The sequence below is a fragment of the Struthio camelus genome, chromosome 16, assembly GCF_040807025.1.
Source record: "Struthio camelus isolate bStrCam1 chromosome 16, bStrCam1.hap1, whole genome shotgun sequence".
NCBI lineage: Eukaryota > Metazoa > Chordata > Aves > Struthioniformes > Struthionidae > Struthio > Struthio camelus.
Genome location: NC_090957.1, coordinates 21,264,100 through 21,281,208, shown reverse-complemented (window position 1 = coordinate 21,281,208; position 17,109 = coordinate 21,264,100). Strand labels below are relative to the sequence as shown.

The window sequence follows — 17,109 nt, the reverse complement described above, 5'->3', positions numbered from 1 at the left end:
ATTTCAGGTTATCAATTGCCGGACCAAAGCTTGCCAAGGGGCACTCATGACTCCCAAAGGCCTGGTGAGAGGCACTAGAGATGGGCCAGTTTCGCCAGCAGAGCTTTTACCTCAGGCAATAGACTTTGTCAAGCAGTACTACAGTTCATTTAAAGAGTAAGGCAACCTTAGCTTCATTTTTGATACGGAAGTCCTCTACCTGTCTATGAGCCTAGAGAGCCTGCTTTCTTCACAGCTATCAGCAGCTATCCCATTACATAGCATGCTGTCAAAAAATGGATAAGGACTATTAGAAAAGGTGATTAGAACTATTACTGTACTTCACATGCTGTGTCTACTAATCCCAGGTTTGGGGAATACAAGAACAGACTCTGTACAGTGTGTGCCTCTGTCCCATCCCTCCTGAATGGGATATATTATAATAAGCAGCTTGACTAGGACTCTCTTTCTTATAGAATGTTACTTTCTATTTTCTTAGAATTAGATATTAATGGGATTAGCACCCACTTAGGTCAGTCTTAGACGTCTGGATACTGTGGATAATACTTTTAATTTGTGCTCTTCCAATTATCTTTTCTCTGTGTTCTTCTGTTCTTTGTTTTCGATCAAGGGTAGTACACAAATAACAATACCTAGAATTTATAACTTTCTTAAAGTTACTGACTTTCAAGGTTTTGGCCAAAGTTTGGAAGGCCAGTCTCTTGCTTCTCAACCTTTTTCTATGCTATCATCAGCCTAAGCTTACTGGATATGCTGAGAAGGATTCCTTAGCTTCAGAAAAGATGTTTGTTTTTTCACAAAAATGGAGATGGAGCAGAGAGATCTTGTTGCAGGGAAACAAGAACATCTGGTTCTGCCTCAAATCAGCTCAGGGTCAGTAGGGTTTTATAAAGAATAATGATTTGACCTAAATAACAGACTGACTCCTGCTGAAGTCAACTGCAGCTGAGTGGACTTGGGTATTTAGCAAGCCTTAGAGGAGTCTGTAAGGTCCTATTGTTACCTTTACTGGTGTTTTTGATGAATTTACAATTTTTTTTCTTTTAAAGATAGCCCATGTCCAGTTTTATGAAAAATGATTAAAATTTACAAATAATTTTATAAGAGCTTTCCTTTTTATGCTTCATGAAAGTATGTATGTTGTGACATCAGAAAAGATCTTTGCAGCTGTCAAGAATTAATGAAGTTTCATATCACCAAGCAGTTCATAATGATCTAAAGTCATACTTAAAGACAAGAGCTTTTAGGATTTCATTGCATCATTAAATCTTAAGTTACTTTTCTGAATTTATTCTCTTTCCTGTTAGGGCCATTGATTTTCAATTTGATTCTACCCTTGTGTTAGGTAGGGCCAGATGAATGAAGTGCAGAACTTTGTTGTCAGGAGGAGTCCATTGATTTGAATGGGATTGCTTTGGGAAGTAAAATACATAATATGCATAAATGCCTGCAGAACATGGCTCTTTCTCAGTTACTAATACAGAAAATGTACTTTTGCCATTGATAATTTAAGTTCTCATTGCTAACAGCATAGGTATATAAGACTATGAGACAGAGTACAAGAGTTGCTTCCGCTGCCATGGGCCAGGTGTGAGCTGATGGATTTTATTCCCTTCTAAATTACATCATTCTAATGAAGAATATGTTGTCAGTGTCTTTATGCGTTCTGACACGTGAAATAGAATTTGGGTCCAAGAGTTTGCAGGTCAAGTTTTCAAGTAACCAGATTTTCAAAACAATTAAGTGTCTGCTCATTCCATTATAACATATTACCAGACTTTCAGAGGGACTGTGCCACACAATGGCAACTTCTTTAGACACTTTTAACTATTCTACAAAGCTTTCTTCCTGCTGAATCTTTCTGAAAATCCCTGTCTTACACACTGGCCACTCACTTGCCAGAGCATTACATTTGCACATCTCTCTGTTTCTGCTCAGGGTGACCTCACTACTTGGCTATTTGATCACATTGATTTACACTATCTTACATGCTTGCCCTTGATCTTTCATCTTGCTGAAAATATGAAAACTCTCAGACAGTGCAGACTATTCTCATTCTGTCTGTTAGCCGACAAAACAATTTTTGTCTGTGCTGTGATAAATATTTCCTAGTGTTTTGTCTTCATTCTGTGTTATCAAAGTAAAGAATTTTAGAGGTTGGCTTCTTTGACAAAGGAGTTGCTCAGCACCTCCTTTCTGGTGTGGAAATCTACTTACTTTGCTCAGAAGAGCTATGCCCCATAAAAATAATAGAACTTTTAGAGGACAGTCACTATAATCCTCTCTTCACCTCTCCACTTCCTACTTTTGGGCTGAAGCTAAGCTGCTCTCTACTTTTCATTTGCCTGTAATTTGGCAGTTTTTAACAAATGAACCTAGAATATCCAAATGTAAGCTGAAAATTTACACAGAAGAGCTTGTGATCAGTGCATGTATACATTGGGTAGTGAAAGGACGGTGTCACTGCATAAATTTCTAGTGTGTTTGATTCTTCATTAGGCTAGCGAGCTCTGTTATTTGCACTCAGAAAGGACAATTCCTAAATTCTGAAGCCAGAGAAAGCTTTCCTCATCTGAGCTCAGTCAGAGTCCTGTCAACTTAACTCATGCCCTTTACCTTGAATACCGATCGCTTTTTGATAAAAAATGTTGTAACCTGGATTGTCACAATAGATAACTGCTATGCTTTGGGGACTAAAGAGTGGTGCAGTAGAGGGCAGATGGGAAGGAGGTGATGGTGACTTCTCACATCTGAAACGCAGTGAAACACAGTGCTGACTTCAGGAGGTAATGCATGTTTTCACAAAGGACAGAGTATTTTACATGGAGCTGTTTCACATGCAGAAAGTATAGGTTTAAAACAGGGACAAGTTTCTCAGTGTATATCCAAACTTGCCAAATCTACCTATCTACAAAGATACCAGCCCTTGCCCTGGAAATTTGCTCTAGCTGTATTCTGTCAGACAAAATCAACTGTATAACTGAAAGTCTTCTGATGAAAAAGGGTGCCTTGCTGTCAAAAACTTTATGGCTTAAGCAGCCCATGCTCTTCTTCACCCAGAACATAATAAATATGTCTGCAAATCAAATCAATTCTAGGTAATGAAATTCTCATTGTTTCTTTTCATGACTGTTTCCTGTTCAACAGGTTAAAAATAGAAGAACAGCTGGCCCGACTGGAAACAGTGACCAAAGAGATAGAAACAACAGGAACCTACCATCTGACAAAGGATGAACTGATCTTTGCTACCAAACAGGCCTGGAGGAATGCTCCAAGATGCATTGGAAGAATCCAGTGGTCCAATCTACAGGTAACCTATGGGTCTAGAAATTATGGGCCAAATTATCATCTACTGTCTGACTTCAGATAAGTCTGAAGAAAGTCTTTGACTTCTGTAAAATTATGCCAAATTGCATCAACTGAGGGCTAGTCCCTCTTGTACCTATAAAATCAACTTTTTTTTTCTAATTCTCTACTCCGTAGTTGAATTAAAATATTTACAAGCGTACTGCAGAAATCAACTAAGCCATGGAACTAGGTGCATTTCTTGTGCCTTGTTGAATTGTTGCATGTGAAAATAGTACGTCTAGGAACAATTACAATTAATCTTTCGTAGTGGAGCTAAAATTAAATAGAAAAATCCTGATTTTTCGTTTCAGTGTTTTCCCTAATCTTGATTTAAAAAACATTTTAGAAAAATAATGATCTTACATTAGTGTTCCAAAATCAATTTCCTTCTCTGCTGTTCTTTTGGAAATATATAGGTGTTTGATGCACGTGATTGTAAAACAGCCAAGGAAATGTTTGATCATATCTGTCGTCATATTCAGTATGCTACAAACAATGGAAATATTAGGTAGGCCTCTTTTATTTCATTTGAATTTTAAACACCAAAAATCAGGTCCAGATCTGGATTCAAAACTCCACAAAAGGTCTGAAATGATATATCTAAATATTTAGACTGCTTGTTTCTACTCGTATTTCTCCTGGTACTTATATGTTCCTCTCATATCTACCATCAATCATTTTGAAAGTTTGTAAATTTCATGGCTGGTGCTGTAAAAACTTTTGTAATCCCTGGGGAAAAGAGATAATGCGGAGATTCTGGGAGCTAGGTGGAGAGAGTGAATGATTTTATTTCTACTGGTGTTTATTTTAGAAATATAAAATAACTGCTGTGAGTAACAACTTATGTGTTAATAATTTGAATGTGTTTGATGTGCTGTTATTTAATGGGATTCGATTGTCTCTCTGGGCAGATCAGCCATCACTGTCTTCCCCCAGAGGACTGATGGGAAACATGATTTCCGTGTTTGGAACAGCCAGCTCATTCGATATGCAGGGTATCAAATGCCAGATGGGTCTATCGTAGGAGACCCTGCCAGTGTGGAGTTCACACAGGTACAGTTCCAAATACAGAGTCATAATTGCTTTTCATCGTGTCTAATCTATTTGTCTTTCATTTAGTTATTTTTCTTATGTGTTTATGCAGAGTGCGAGGGAAGTATGGGGATAAAGAATGAATGGAATGTTTGGTCCTACAGGTTCTAGGTGCAGGCTGAAGCAACAATGTCTTACAATCCTGATATGAAATGCTCCTCTGCATGTCAGAGCAAGGGAAGGTTTTCTTGTGGCCCTTTCCAAGGCAATGATTGGTGCTGTAAAATTTATCTAATCCTCCCTTTAAGTTGGGGACACAATCAGTACTTGGATTTGTCTTGGCATTGTTTTAATGCAGAAAGACAGTCTTTACCACTGAGGAATTACCTCAACACCTTTTAAAGGGTTAACATTCTTTTGTGTTCAAATCCAGGGAGAAAAAAAACCCTAAAAAACCAAAATCTACTTTCTTTACTTACAGTTGTGCATTGAGCTTGGGTGGAAGCCGAAATATGGCCGCTTTGATGTAGTTCCACTCATTCTCCAAGCAAACGGCCAAGACCCAGAAATATTTGATTTCCCGCCAGAAATTATCCTTGAAGTGCCAATGGAGCATCCAAAGTAAGCACGCAAGATTTAGATAATTGCATTTTTGCCTCTGCCTCACCTTGGCTACTACACTAATATGAGGCTGGGTTTATTAGCCTGTGCCTGTGAGTTCTTTGTAAGGATGAAATTATGGTAAATTGTCCTGAAACATAAAATGCCTGTTAGAGCAACAAAAGGAGATTTAAATTAAGGAAGCCAACAGCATTTTTGTTGGAAATCTCTTTTTTCTAATCTCCATTTCAATCGTATTCAGAATCAAAAAAAAACCCACAGTGCATTATGCCAATGTAATCCACTTGTAAAATGTGAGTCTTGTAATCATCATGGTTTGGATTCATCAGAAGATTTAAGTATGTGTATTTCAAAGCAAAATCATCAACATTCAGCTTCAAATGCAAGTGTTCAAGGTCAGCTCAGTGATGATGCAGTGTCATGCTGATTTGCCCTGGCTAACAATCTGGTTGTTAGGTGTTTCATGTGTTTCCCACCCTGTCTTGTTATCAGCTACCTCTTTGTATAATTTCAGTTTGTACAATAATGTTTACTAGTGGCTGCATTCATAACAAAATATTTGTTGCCTTTCTCTCTTTATTTCTTTCTTCATGATTGCTTTGGGAGTGGCCCTGCAGATTGTGGAACTCTGTAATGCTGTTCTGCCATTTCTTTAATGGATAATTCCTAATTTCCACATTTCATATGAAAACTTTATTATGAGCTTTTTCAGACCATGCTCCATGGGTCATTCCACCTACAGATAGTACAGATAGTAGTCTTGCTCTTCCTGAACTGTTGTGGTTGTTGCCTACAGGAGGAAGAGATATATAAACTAATAAATCAAAATGCTTCTTTAACAGGTATGAATGGTTTAAGGAGTTAGATCTGAAGTGGTATGCACTTCCTGCTGTTGCCAACATGCTTCTTGAGGTGGGAGGCCTGGAATTTACAGCGTGTCCTTTCAATGGCTGGTACATGGGGACAGAGATAGGAGTGCGAGACTTCTGTGATGTGCAGCGGTACAATATCCTGAAGGTAATCTTCTAAAGTCGGACTGTGTAGATCCAAGAAGGGAATGGACTTGCTGGGTGGAGCATTTTTGAAAGAAGCTGTATCAGTGTTTACTGGGATGGCTGCTGTAGTTACTTCACACTAACACTTCAGTGCTGATCTGCTGATCTGACACCATAGCCTGACTACTGTGGGACATCCTGAATGGCTGCCAAGATTATGACTATGCCAGATCGCATGACTGGTTTTACAGTGTTCTGACAGTATCTTTTCCAAATACCTGTCCAGAAAGGTGAAACCACAACTGTAAAAGAAATAAATAATGCTATGCTAAAGGGAATCCTTCCCCAGTTTCACCCTGAGTCCTGCTGATTCAGGACTTTTGGGCTCTGTCGATATATTTCTCACAGGTGTATTGATATCAGACCCAGTCTTCTGGTGACATGGCAGTGGAGTCCTGGTTCATAGCTGCAGGTCTTGAGCACTCACCAGTCCAAATTAATAATGATTACTTATTACCAGCCACTGCTGCTTTCAAACTGTTTAGCCCAGGAGAGATTCCCTCCCTTTCACCACACTGGGATAGCCTCCAGAACCAGAACTCCATGATTTAAGCTCACCTCTGACACCAACTGTTTCTGCTGCCATCACTTCCCCAGCATAGGATTGACCCGCCCCCATTTCTTGATACTTTTTCTTGTGTATTATTTCAATAAGATGGAGAAATCGCAGGTCAAAGTTCTGCTTATTAAGTTTGCTTTTCTTCCTCTCTCTTTTTTTCATGTGTAGGAGGTAGGAAGAAGAATGGGACTGGAAACAAACAAACTTTCATCATTATGGAAAGACCGAGCTGTTGTAGAGATTAATGTGGCTGTGCTTCATAGCTTCCAAGTAAGTCAATGAGCTTGGAGAGACACTGAACATTGTGGGCCCTCTTTTCCTTTCACTTATACCAGTTTGATACCAATATAGTGCCAAAGCAACATTCAATTCATAGGAGGCTATCAATGTAACTCAGTAGAGTTACTCCTAATTTACACTTGGGAAAGTGTAGGAATCCCTATCTCATATTGTTGCCTGATAAAAATCTGATGTGTGGGCAAAAGATGGAGAAAAAGAGAGAAAAGGAAGTTAAGGGCAAGATTATTAATTCTTTCAACACATCTGTCCATGTGTCAAAATCTATGGAAAGCCATTGCGTTAAAAGCTTTCATTTTACAACGGCTATTTAAGCTATCGTTAAGAATATGAGAGACAGGTAAAAATTAATCAGAGGCATTTTAGCATGCTCTCCTAATGCTGGAGAGGTAAAACGCTGACAAAAGATGCTGATGTTAAAAAAAAAAAAAAAAAAAAAAAGGATTTAAAATGAACGCAAACCAAGTCAAAGGTCCATATAGAACAGTATCTGTATAATAGCTGCTGATAATAAAGATTTCCCAGAACTGTTTAAAATCATCCAGGTATCAATCAAAGCAAAGATTACTTTAACTATATCGGGGAAAAAAGCAGAAGGGGCATTTTAATTTGCCTTTCTTTTTGCAATTCTTCTAGAAACAAAATGTTACTATCATGGATCACCACTCTGCTGCCGAGTCCTTCATGAAATACATGCAGAATGAGTACCGTGTGCGAGGAGGCTGCCCAGCTGACTGGGTGTGGCTTGTGCCTCCTATGTCAGGGAGCATCACTCCTGTGTTCCACCAGGAGATGTTGAACTATGTCCTCACTCCCTTCTTTTATTACCAGGTACATGTCATTAAAAAGGTGATTTTAGCAGACAACTTCAGCAGTGCGGATGATAGTATGGGACTTGGAAAGTCTGAATTAAAAGCCCATGTTCCTCCCTGTCAGTCATGGTGCCTGCAAAAAAAAAATTCACTGATAGATTCATAAATAGTAGGCAATTTCTATTATACTGTGGGAGGTTAAGTTTTGTTGAATTCTCAAGCTGTAATTAAAATGCAGTGTAGTGCTACACAGAGACTGATCCTGTATTTATGCAGTCAGTAGAGAACAGGATTCACAGCAGGCAGCAGGTCATATGTACAGATGGGATTGAATCTAGCCCTCTCACAGATAAACAAATTGTGTATTATTTTACATTTCATACCTGAAACTTACCTTTTTTTTTTTTTTTTTAAAGGTGGATGCTTGGAAAACACATCTCTGGCATAATGAGACCCGGAGGCCAAAGAAAAAAGAAATAAAGCTTAGCATCTTGGCAAAGTAAGTGTTCAAATAAAAGACTTAGTACTTTTGTCCAACTACTCTGTTCTTGTGATGCTGCTGTTCCAAATTTTTGGAGTAATTTTTGTAATAGGGATTACTTGAATTGTCTGAATCACAGACTCACGTGTCCACAGTTAGGTAATATTCATAACTGAGGTTCTTAATCAGGACTCTCTCCAGTGTATTTCTTCTAAAGAATCTTCCAAGGAAAAGCCATGCTCAAGATCAGCCTTTCCTAGCTTCTTTGTGAATCAATCTGAATTACTGGTAGCTATATTCAAAATGATACATGTTTAGTTTTTTATTTTTTCTTCAGGGCTGTACTCTTTGCATCTTCACTCATGCGAAAAACAATGGCAGCCAGATCCAAGGTCACTGTGATCTATGCAACAGAGACTGGAAAATCTGAAACACTAGCCAACGCTCTGTGCAGCTTGTTCAACTGTGCCTTCGACACTAAGGTAAGAAAGTATAAATCGTCCACACTAAGTGGAGAGCAAAGGTTGGCTAGTGTTATCAGCTACTGCAAGTTCCTTCATTCTGTAAACCTTCACTTGAAGTTTTGAATTTCCAGCAAAAATAGCTTGCTAGAAGTTTGATTTTTTACTGATCTAGCACAATGCCTCATAGATTTGGTAAACAGTGTTCTGACAGTCACACAGATATCTAATGCTAGTTCTTAGTTATGTCCCCTAGCAATTTCTCATGAGCTTGGTATCTTCCAGATTCTGTGCATGGATGAGTACAAAATCTGTGACCTGGAAAAAGAAACTCTTCTTTTAGTGGTTACCAGCACTTTTGGAAATGGAGATTCTCCAAATAATGGAAAGGTAATATTGAACTTAGAAGCATATCTAAGACTCAGTTCAAAAACCACTGAGACCGAAGACCACCCTTTCGTTTGTCCCATGCACTTGAATAGGATATGAATCAGGGTCTCGCTTCTGTTTTAAATAAGCCAAAGGGTATTTTTCTAATCTTAAATATTTTATGAATTTTTATACAGACATTGAAGAACTCCTTGTTGACCCTGAAATTGCTGAGAAAAAAAATTAGGTAAAAATACTTGGTTATTTGTTTGCATGCGATGAGTCCTTCTGCCTTTCATTTAGCATAGCATTGTGGTCTGTTAATGTTGTCTTTCCCCAAACTTGTTTATATCTCCTTCTGCAGATATGCTGTGTTTGGTTTGGGGTCCACCATGTATCCAGAGTTCTGTGCCTTTGCTCATGCCATTGACCAAAAACTGACCCAGCTAGGGGCTTCTCAGCTCACTCCAATAGGTGAAGGAGATGAACTCAATGGGCAGGAAGAAGCTTTTCGCAGCTGGGCAGTCAGTGCATTCAAGGTGACTGTAAATAGTTAGCTTGCATATTCATTCATTCATTCATTTATTTCAGTCGTGAGTAGCATCCCATAAAATAGAAAAAATGATTTTAAATACCTCACAAAATTGAACTTACTCATTTTATTTCAATCCATTTCAGAGAAAAAAAGCCATTGGCAAAATTAACATGTGGATTTAGATTTGAATTTTGAACTCCCCTCACTTCTACTGCTTCCTTAAGTTGAAGAGTGAACTGGGTCCCTTTTCTATTATCTTCACATAAAGGTTCATGCAACCTCTTGGATAGTAGGATGCCCCATAAGAGCAAGGACAGTAGCATCAGACATCAGAATTTTTCTAAGTGGATCAGTTTTCTGGATAAACTGGTATAAAAGTAGAACTTTACTGAACCCCTCTAACATCACTGATGTCAACTGAATCAATAAATAATAGCAATCATTGAAATTGGAATCTCCCTATTAGGATTAAACGAGACCATAATTAGCTCTAACTCCTCATCCTGGTGTCATTACTATTTTTATGGAAATAAGCATAGCGTTAACGAATATCAGCAAAATGACAAAATACAATGCTAAGAATATTTTTTTTACCATTAATAACCTTTAATTTTTCTTCTTTCTAGACTGCCTGTGACATTTTCAACATCCGTGGGAAAAACAGTATTCAGTTGCCTGGGATATATACTTCAGATGAAAACTGGTATCCTAAGAATTACAGGATAGTATATGACTCTCAAACCATGGACTTGACTAAAGGTATTGCCACCCATCTCCCACATCCTCTGTCCATTTATTTCGGATAGGTCTAAATTGTAAAGGTTGTCCAAGAGTGGCATGGCCCTGCTACAGTGCTATGTTGTAGACTTCATATAAAAATGAAGTACAGTGGTGGGAGAAAAAAGTCATAGATTTACATGGAATAATTCATTATCTCTTCCAGTGCGGTAACATCAAAGCACCAGAACTGGCAGATGTTTTGGCAGCCTCAGAAGAATAGCAAAGACTGGAATGAACTACATTTAGTCAGGAAAAGTGTGCAATCGTTACAGCATATTTATTTTCTGTCTAGGACACATAACTGACTAAAAGCGCTGTATGTTCTAGGGCAAACATATTTCAGTTGTTTTCTGCATATACATGAAGACTTTCTAAACAAATGCAATCACAAAATTGCCATGAGTCGTGTCCTTATTTCTCAACAGCACTTGCAGACATTCACGGAAAGGATGTAATTCCCATGAAGCTGAAATTCCGGCAGAATCTGCAGAGTTTAAAATCCAGGTATTGTACCTCATTCTCTTGAATATTACAATACTACGTTTTACTAAAATCTTAAAGTAACTGAATTCCCCGGGTATGAACACCTTCTCCCTGTAGTTATAGAGAAATATATTTGAATTTGGTACCACCATTAGAAGTAAATCGTTATCACAAGAACACAAAAATACATAGTATCCTAGCTCCTATTTAGATGCCTTACTTCCCAGTGGAGCCTCTGGGAGTGTAGGGAACTAAATACCTTTGTGAATATGGCCCTTTGATAGCTTCCAAATGTGGAAAGTCAGGTGTGTGGTCCCTCTCTCTTTCTTGGTATGCTACATGCTAAGCAAATGTTTGCTTCATTTAGAAACAAAATTTTCTAGACAAAAAGAAAGGAAGAGATACAGTGCAAGAAGGTGCTGTATTGCTTGCAGTCATACTGCAAAGCAAGCTGAGACAAGACAGTACACAAACACAAAATGATAATCAGTTACAACATCCTCCTTAGAAATAGCCTTCATGAATGGCTCTCCAGCATCCTCCAGTAAGTCTCTTTGATCCCTTTTCTAAATACAGTCTCCTTACTGGAGGTCCCCTGAGCTGGTTTATGATGTGAACTGTTCAGTCTTCAGCAGAGCTGCACTTCCTTTCATTGGCTGATAACAGGCAAATTTATTCTATACTGGACTGATCAAGAAGCACCTCAGCATCTTATTTGTTTTGATACAAATACATCACATATCTAGACTATTGTTCAATTAAGTCTCCATGAATTACTAAACTGGTCTGATAATTTGGTAATGAACACAAACAATCCTTGCCAACTGTCGTTTCAGTTTTATTCCTTTTCTGCACAGTTTAAGGGAAATCCTGTTGATGTAACCAAGACCTATCTGGTTTCTCTTTTTTAAATCCAGTCGTGTTACCATTCTGATTGAGCTTTCCTGTGAAACTAATCAGGAAGTGCACTATCTGCCTGGAGAACATGTTGGGATTTTCCCAGGCAACCAGCCAGAACTGGTCTGTGGCCTCATTGCGCATGTCAAAGATGCCCCACCAGCTGATCAGGCTATCAGACTTGAAACCTGCACTAATGGTGAGTTGGTTCTCTTCAGAGAAAATAACAGATAATTGACAGATTTTTCAGACATTCTTCCAAATTATTCTAGACGGAAGTTGATTCTGTTATCTTTGCATTTTGTTTTAATAGGATTTTAATTGATGCTTTTAGTTGCTCTTCTAATCCTACATTCTGATTTTGCACGCTCTGGCGGTCTGTGGTAACTTCATCAGTGCTGGTGGAGTTATCCTGGGTAGACACTGTTTGTAATGTAATTGCTAGCTTGGCTATTGACTGCAATTAAATTAATTACTAGAGTTTGCTATTGAAATCAAAGTCCTAAAATAGATTTCCAGGTTATGACTTTCTCCCACATCTTAGTAGCAGCAACCTGCTAAATCATAGGCTTCTGTCATGCAGGAAGGATGACTTCCTTCATTCTCTTTGTTTAAAACTGTTGTTTTGTTATCATGCAATTCTCTGTGTCAGATCCTCCACTTACAAAAAATTTGAAACCTCACCTTAAGCTTTTTAACAGGCAGATTTCTCTTTCAGGTTTAGGGAGACTACACAGTCTGATCACTGAGTTTTTAGATTAATTTTCTTCGCAGATACTCTTTTCAGTAGTGCCCTGTGGTCTAGACCTTCATGTGTGTACTCTGAAGTTATATTTTAAAGGACACTGAGTTTTGTGAAGCCTTACAGCTGTCCAATGTCTTGGGAATTGCCAAGTGTTATTTCCCTCATTTCCAGGTGGCTACTGGGCAAGCGACAAAAAAATTCCAGCATGCACGCTTTCCCAAGCTTTGACATACTTGCTTGATATCACTACTCCACCCTCTCAACAACTGCTAAAAAAACTCTCCCAGCTGGTGACAGAGGAAGGAGACAAAGAGAGACTGGAAGTCTTATGTCATGTAAGTGTTAGGGCTAGATTTATGCTAAAAGACATCTATGTACTGGGAAAATTAGAGGCCATCTGATGCCCTTTTACTGTGTAGCAGAAACTCTCGAAGTTTCTGTAATGACGATGCTTGATTCTTGTCCCTCTATTGCATGTTCTGTGCACTTTAAAACCAACTTCAGTGAGAGAAAGGATAGTGGTGTAGTTCAATTCAGGCATGGGAATCAAGAGATTTCTTATGATCTGATATTTCCTGTGTGGTTCTGGGTGGGTCAGTTTGCCTGCCTATTTCTCTTGCCTGTGCCGTGGTGGTTTCCGATGATAAATGACTAAAAGACCTTACTGTTTGCAGGTGGAGGGGGTAGAGGGAAGCTGGTAGACATCTGTTGCAGACAATTTGGTACTACAAGAGTAGGAGGGATGTAGGTTTAAGTAACCAAAGACTCCTAGATGTGGTAAGGGCTTGCCTCTCCTGCTGGGTTCAGTAAGTGCTCAGTAGTTATCAGGACCTAGGGATCCTACGATTTTGTGGATATCGCGTAGCAGGGTGCTGAGAAACAGATACTTCTTTAGTTTTGACAACCTCCCTGTAGCAGTTACTATTTTAGAGAAATTATAGAGGCTGTTTTTACATTTCGGTTTCCAAAAATTAAACAATTTCTTAGGAAATCCCAGTATTGGTCTAGGCAATGTTTTGAGAATTCTATGTTGATCTGCAGTTTACTGCATGTTTAATTAAATGTAAAGTAGGAATCTTATTTTATAAGTGGCATTTCAAACACCCCTGTTCTCCTGAACTCAACATGTCCTGGTAACATTGTAATGGTGGCCTTTGGCTTTTAGAACACAGAAGAATACAATAAATGGAAGTTTTACAACAGCCCTAACATCCTGGAGGTCCTGGAGGAGTTTCCTTCTGCTGAGATCTCAACATCTTTCTTACTGACTCAGCTGCCACTTCTGAAACCCAGGTACTATTCTGTTAGTTCTTCCTGTGACATGACACCCGGAGAGATTCATCTGACAGTTGCAGTGGTCAACTACAAGACAAGAGGTAATGCATTGTTACTTTCATTTATCTCTTAATTAAACAGTGTTTAGGCTGCATTGAGGTTCAGTAAAAACTTTTTCTACCATATGCCATAAAGAATATCTGTAAAGAAAAGTTTGTTCTGTGATATTATTCCACATGCAGAATAGTGTACAGCATTGCAGCTGTTCAGACTGTATCAGGATTTTTTAAAATCCTGCAGCTTCATCAGGGTACCCTTGTTTTATAAATCTTTAGTAGATATCCACTTATTTAAACATCCCAATTTTAAGTATAAACTGTGTTTTTCTTAAAAAAAAGGAGAGCTTTTCCATACTCACAAATGTGTTTGTTTTTCTCTGATCAGATGGTCAAGGGCCTTTGCACCATGGAGTTTGCAGTACATGGCTGAATACAATAGCTCTCAATGAAAGAGTCCCATGCTTTGTACGCAGGTGAGTGTATGACAGCAAAAAAAAAATGCCAGCAGTTCTTAGTTCACCTTCTTTAGCCTTTTTTGGTTGTTTGCATATGATTTTCAAGTGACTGGTGATTGCAGTTTGGAATATCTGAGTTTGAGAGGAGTGGGAACTCTGTCTTCCAGAGATGAGATGGTTTACCATGTCTGATATTGAGTAAAATCATAAATCATTAGAAAATTTTGGAAGGATTATATCCACATGGCAATTGGTCTTGGCATATCCTCTTCAGAGCAACTAAAACTAAGGGAACAGTAAGCAAAGTCACCTAGGCCGTACTGTTCAAAATCATTCAGGCAACTGACACTGACAAGTCAGTCATAAACTCTTTGCTGTGAGTATTTTGGCTCTGCAGCGCAGTACGGTATTTCTCTTCTCCCCCCATATCTATGCCATATCATTTCAAAGAAGCCTCAGGTAAACCTTGACTAACAATCTTCATACAAATATTTACCCTCTGTGTAAATTCATGGATTTTTTTTTACCTAACCTTTCCTGAAATTAATTCCTGTGAATATTTTCAGGAAAATAATTGAAATTTTATTGAATTCTAATGAAGGAATTTGTTCAATACTGCTAAATCTGTTCAGAAATGTTTGCTCAGTTTCCCATGAGAGTTGCTTCTATATCTGCTGCCGCGCAGCATGGTCTTCTAGACAGACTGCGAAAAAGATGGGCAAAGGGAGGAGGTGATCCCTTCAAGCCAAATTTACCTTTAATGTATTTTAGCATAACAGGAGGAGATTCAGGGCAGTAGACAATCGCCAGCTTTGTAGGAATAGATTCATTCTTAGTTGTACATGTTTTTGTATGTTAGTGCTAATGGATTCCAGCTCCCAAGGGAGCCAACCAAGCCATGCCTTCTGATTGGTCCGGGAACAGGAATTGCTCCATTCAGAGGTTTCTGGCAGCAGCGTCTCTATGACTTGGAAAAGAAAGGTACAATGGGGATGGGCACAAGGGGGAGGCCATGCTTAACCCAGCAACAGAAGACATTCCTAGTCCTCCAGAACAAAATCTCTACAGAAAAAGACACCCAGAAATATTACTGAAGTAAACCATGTGGTGATTTGTCATCCCAAGACTGGTTGAACACTGCACTCAAACAGCTAATAACTCCACCCACCTTGAGACCATTCTGGTAGCCTTGAACCATTCTGTCGGTTGGAGGAAGAAGCCTATCTGTGTCCTTTTAAATACTGTATCTTCAGTGACTGCTACAGTAGAGAGAGGTGGTGCTTTGGCTTCTTTGTGTCAGTTTGTTTGGGGATGTGCTCCAGCAGGAGATTCCACATGGTTCTCTGAGGTTCCAGGCAAGTTCAGTCCTACTGCAGGCCCTTAAATCAGAAACTGTCACACATGCACACACACACTCATCCGAAGATGTTCAGTGGGGAAGGCTAATTAGAAAATAGCAGTTGCTGAGACAATGGGGCCCTGTAACAGGATAGTAATAAGAGATAATAGACCTTACTAGGAAAGAAAAAGCAACTTTCCAATGTTCGTTTCAGGAATCAAAGGTGGTGACATGACATTATTGTTTGGCTGCCGGCAGCCAGACATGGATCACATCTACAAAGAAGAAATGCAGGAAATGAAGAGGAAAGGAGTCCTGAAAGAGGTCTACACAGCTTACTCCAGGCAGCCTGGCCAAGCTAAAGTAAGGCTGGTTCCTCTGTTCTTCAGGGATGGGCTCCTTTGGGAATGGTCTCTCAAGTTAAGATTTGGACACTCTTTAAAATTTTTCTTAAAAAATTGTTAGCATTTTGCTTCAGTGTATTGTGAACAAGTAGCAGAAGACCTCATTCCTTCAAAACAAAGGAGAATCTCAGTGTGCGCTTCAATATGAGCAAGCTATATATAAAAAAACCCTTACTGCTATATAGAGAGGCATAACAGACATATAATTAAACCTTTAAGTGCAAACAGCCTTTGAAACTAGAAGGTATAACATTTTCAGAAACGTTACATTTCATGGGATATGATTAGACTAGGAGTTAGAAATGAGTTTACTGTGGCCACTTGTCACCATTTCAATGACACACTGACCCTGGAAATTTCTTCTGCTAGCAAAAACCTTGATTAGAGAAAGCAACAGTGCCTAAGCTAGCCTCTTTTTAGCTGTCCTCCTGTCCTGGCAAGGTAGGCGTCTTTGGCAGTGGCAACTGATTCTAAAAAAGAACAGCCTTAGTTCTGTTCTAGTTCAACCAAGAGAGTGATCCAGCCTCCAAATCTGAGGCTTCTAAACGTAGCATGAGGACATTTCTCCCCTCCTCTGCTGTAGTGCAAAACACAGCTGGAATAGTTAGGGCAATTAGAGCCTAAGTATGTAGGCTCACATCATATTTAGAATATCAATTAGTCAAGGTAGCATTAAAGAGACCTTGTCTAATGATCCTTTTTTCTGTTTCTAAGGTCTATGTTCAAGACATTCTTCAAAGCAAGTTGGAATCCAAAGTGTACAGCCTCTTGCATAAGGAAGAAGGGCATCTGTATGTCTGTGGAGACGTACGAATGGCCAGGGATGTTGCTCAGACTTTGAAGGGGATGCTTGCAAGTAAACTGAACCTTACTGAGCAGCAGGCAGAGGAATATATCTTCCAGCTAAAGGTATGCTGTGATGTGCAAGGCATTCTTTTCATTCAAAGAGTACTCCAGCATGGGTTACAGAAGACTTAAAAGTCAAGATCCTGTGGGCTATGATAAGCTTCATTCCAGCAGCACGCAGAAGAAAAAAGCTTAAGTGACCAGCTTTGTCCACCCACCATGATTATTAAAATGCATAGTTTCTGTTTGGTTAGGG

General features: G+C 39.0%; 1 protein-coding gene across 11 annotated transcripts in view; it reads left to right on the top strand.

The window, feature by feature from the left end:
• NOS2 (nitric oxide synthase 2) overlaps positions 1-17,109 on the top strand; it is a 33,771-nt gene that overhangs the window by 15,401 nt on the left and 1,261 nt on the right. For 10 of the 11 annotated variants that reach the window (XM_068909291.1, XM_068909290.1, XM_068909289.1 and 7 more), the window contains 22 exons: positions 8-156; positions 3,148-3,310; positions 3,765-3,856; positions 4,260-4,401; positions 4,862-5,001; positions 5,844-6,018; positions 6,784-6,885; positions 7,549-7,743; positions 8,141-8,223; positions 8,543-8,687; positions 8,952-9,056; positions 9,233-9,282; positions 9,400-9,574; positions 10,197-10,329; positions 10,776-10,854; positions 11,751-11,929; positions 12,647-12,810; positions 13,641-13,851; positions 14,195-14,282; positions 15,124-15,245; positions 15,818-15,966; positions 16,722-16,916. In XM_068909291.1, the coding sequence (XP_068765392.1) occupies positions 8-156; positions 3,148-3,310; positions 3,765-3,856; positions 4,260-4,401; positions 4,862-5,001; positions 5,844-6,018; positions 6,784-6,885; positions 7,549-7,743; positions 8,141-8,223; positions 8,543-8,687; positions 8,952-9,056; positions 9,233-9,282; positions 9,400-9,574; positions 10,197-10,329; positions 10,776-10,854; positions 11,751-11,929; positions 12,647-12,810; positions 13,641-13,851; positions 14,195-14,282; positions 15,124-15,245; positions 15,818-15,966; positions 16,722-16,916 (3,036 nt within the window). Of the gene's footprint in view, positions 1-7; positions 157-197; positions 299-3,147; positions 3,311-3,764; positions 3,857-4,259; positions 4,402-4,861; positions 5,002-5,843; positions 6,019-6,783; positions 6,886-7,548; positions 7,744-8,140; positions 8,224-8,542; positions 8,688-8,951; positions 9,057-9,232; positions 9,283-9,399; positions 9,575-10,196; positions 10,330-10,775; positions 10,855-11,750; positions 11,930-12,646; positions 12,811-13,640; positions 13,852-14,194; positions 14,283-15,123; positions 15,246-15,817; positions 15,967-16,721; positions 16,917-17,109 lie in introns of those variants that run through there. The other variant, XM_068909298.1, reaches the window with a different exon arrangement.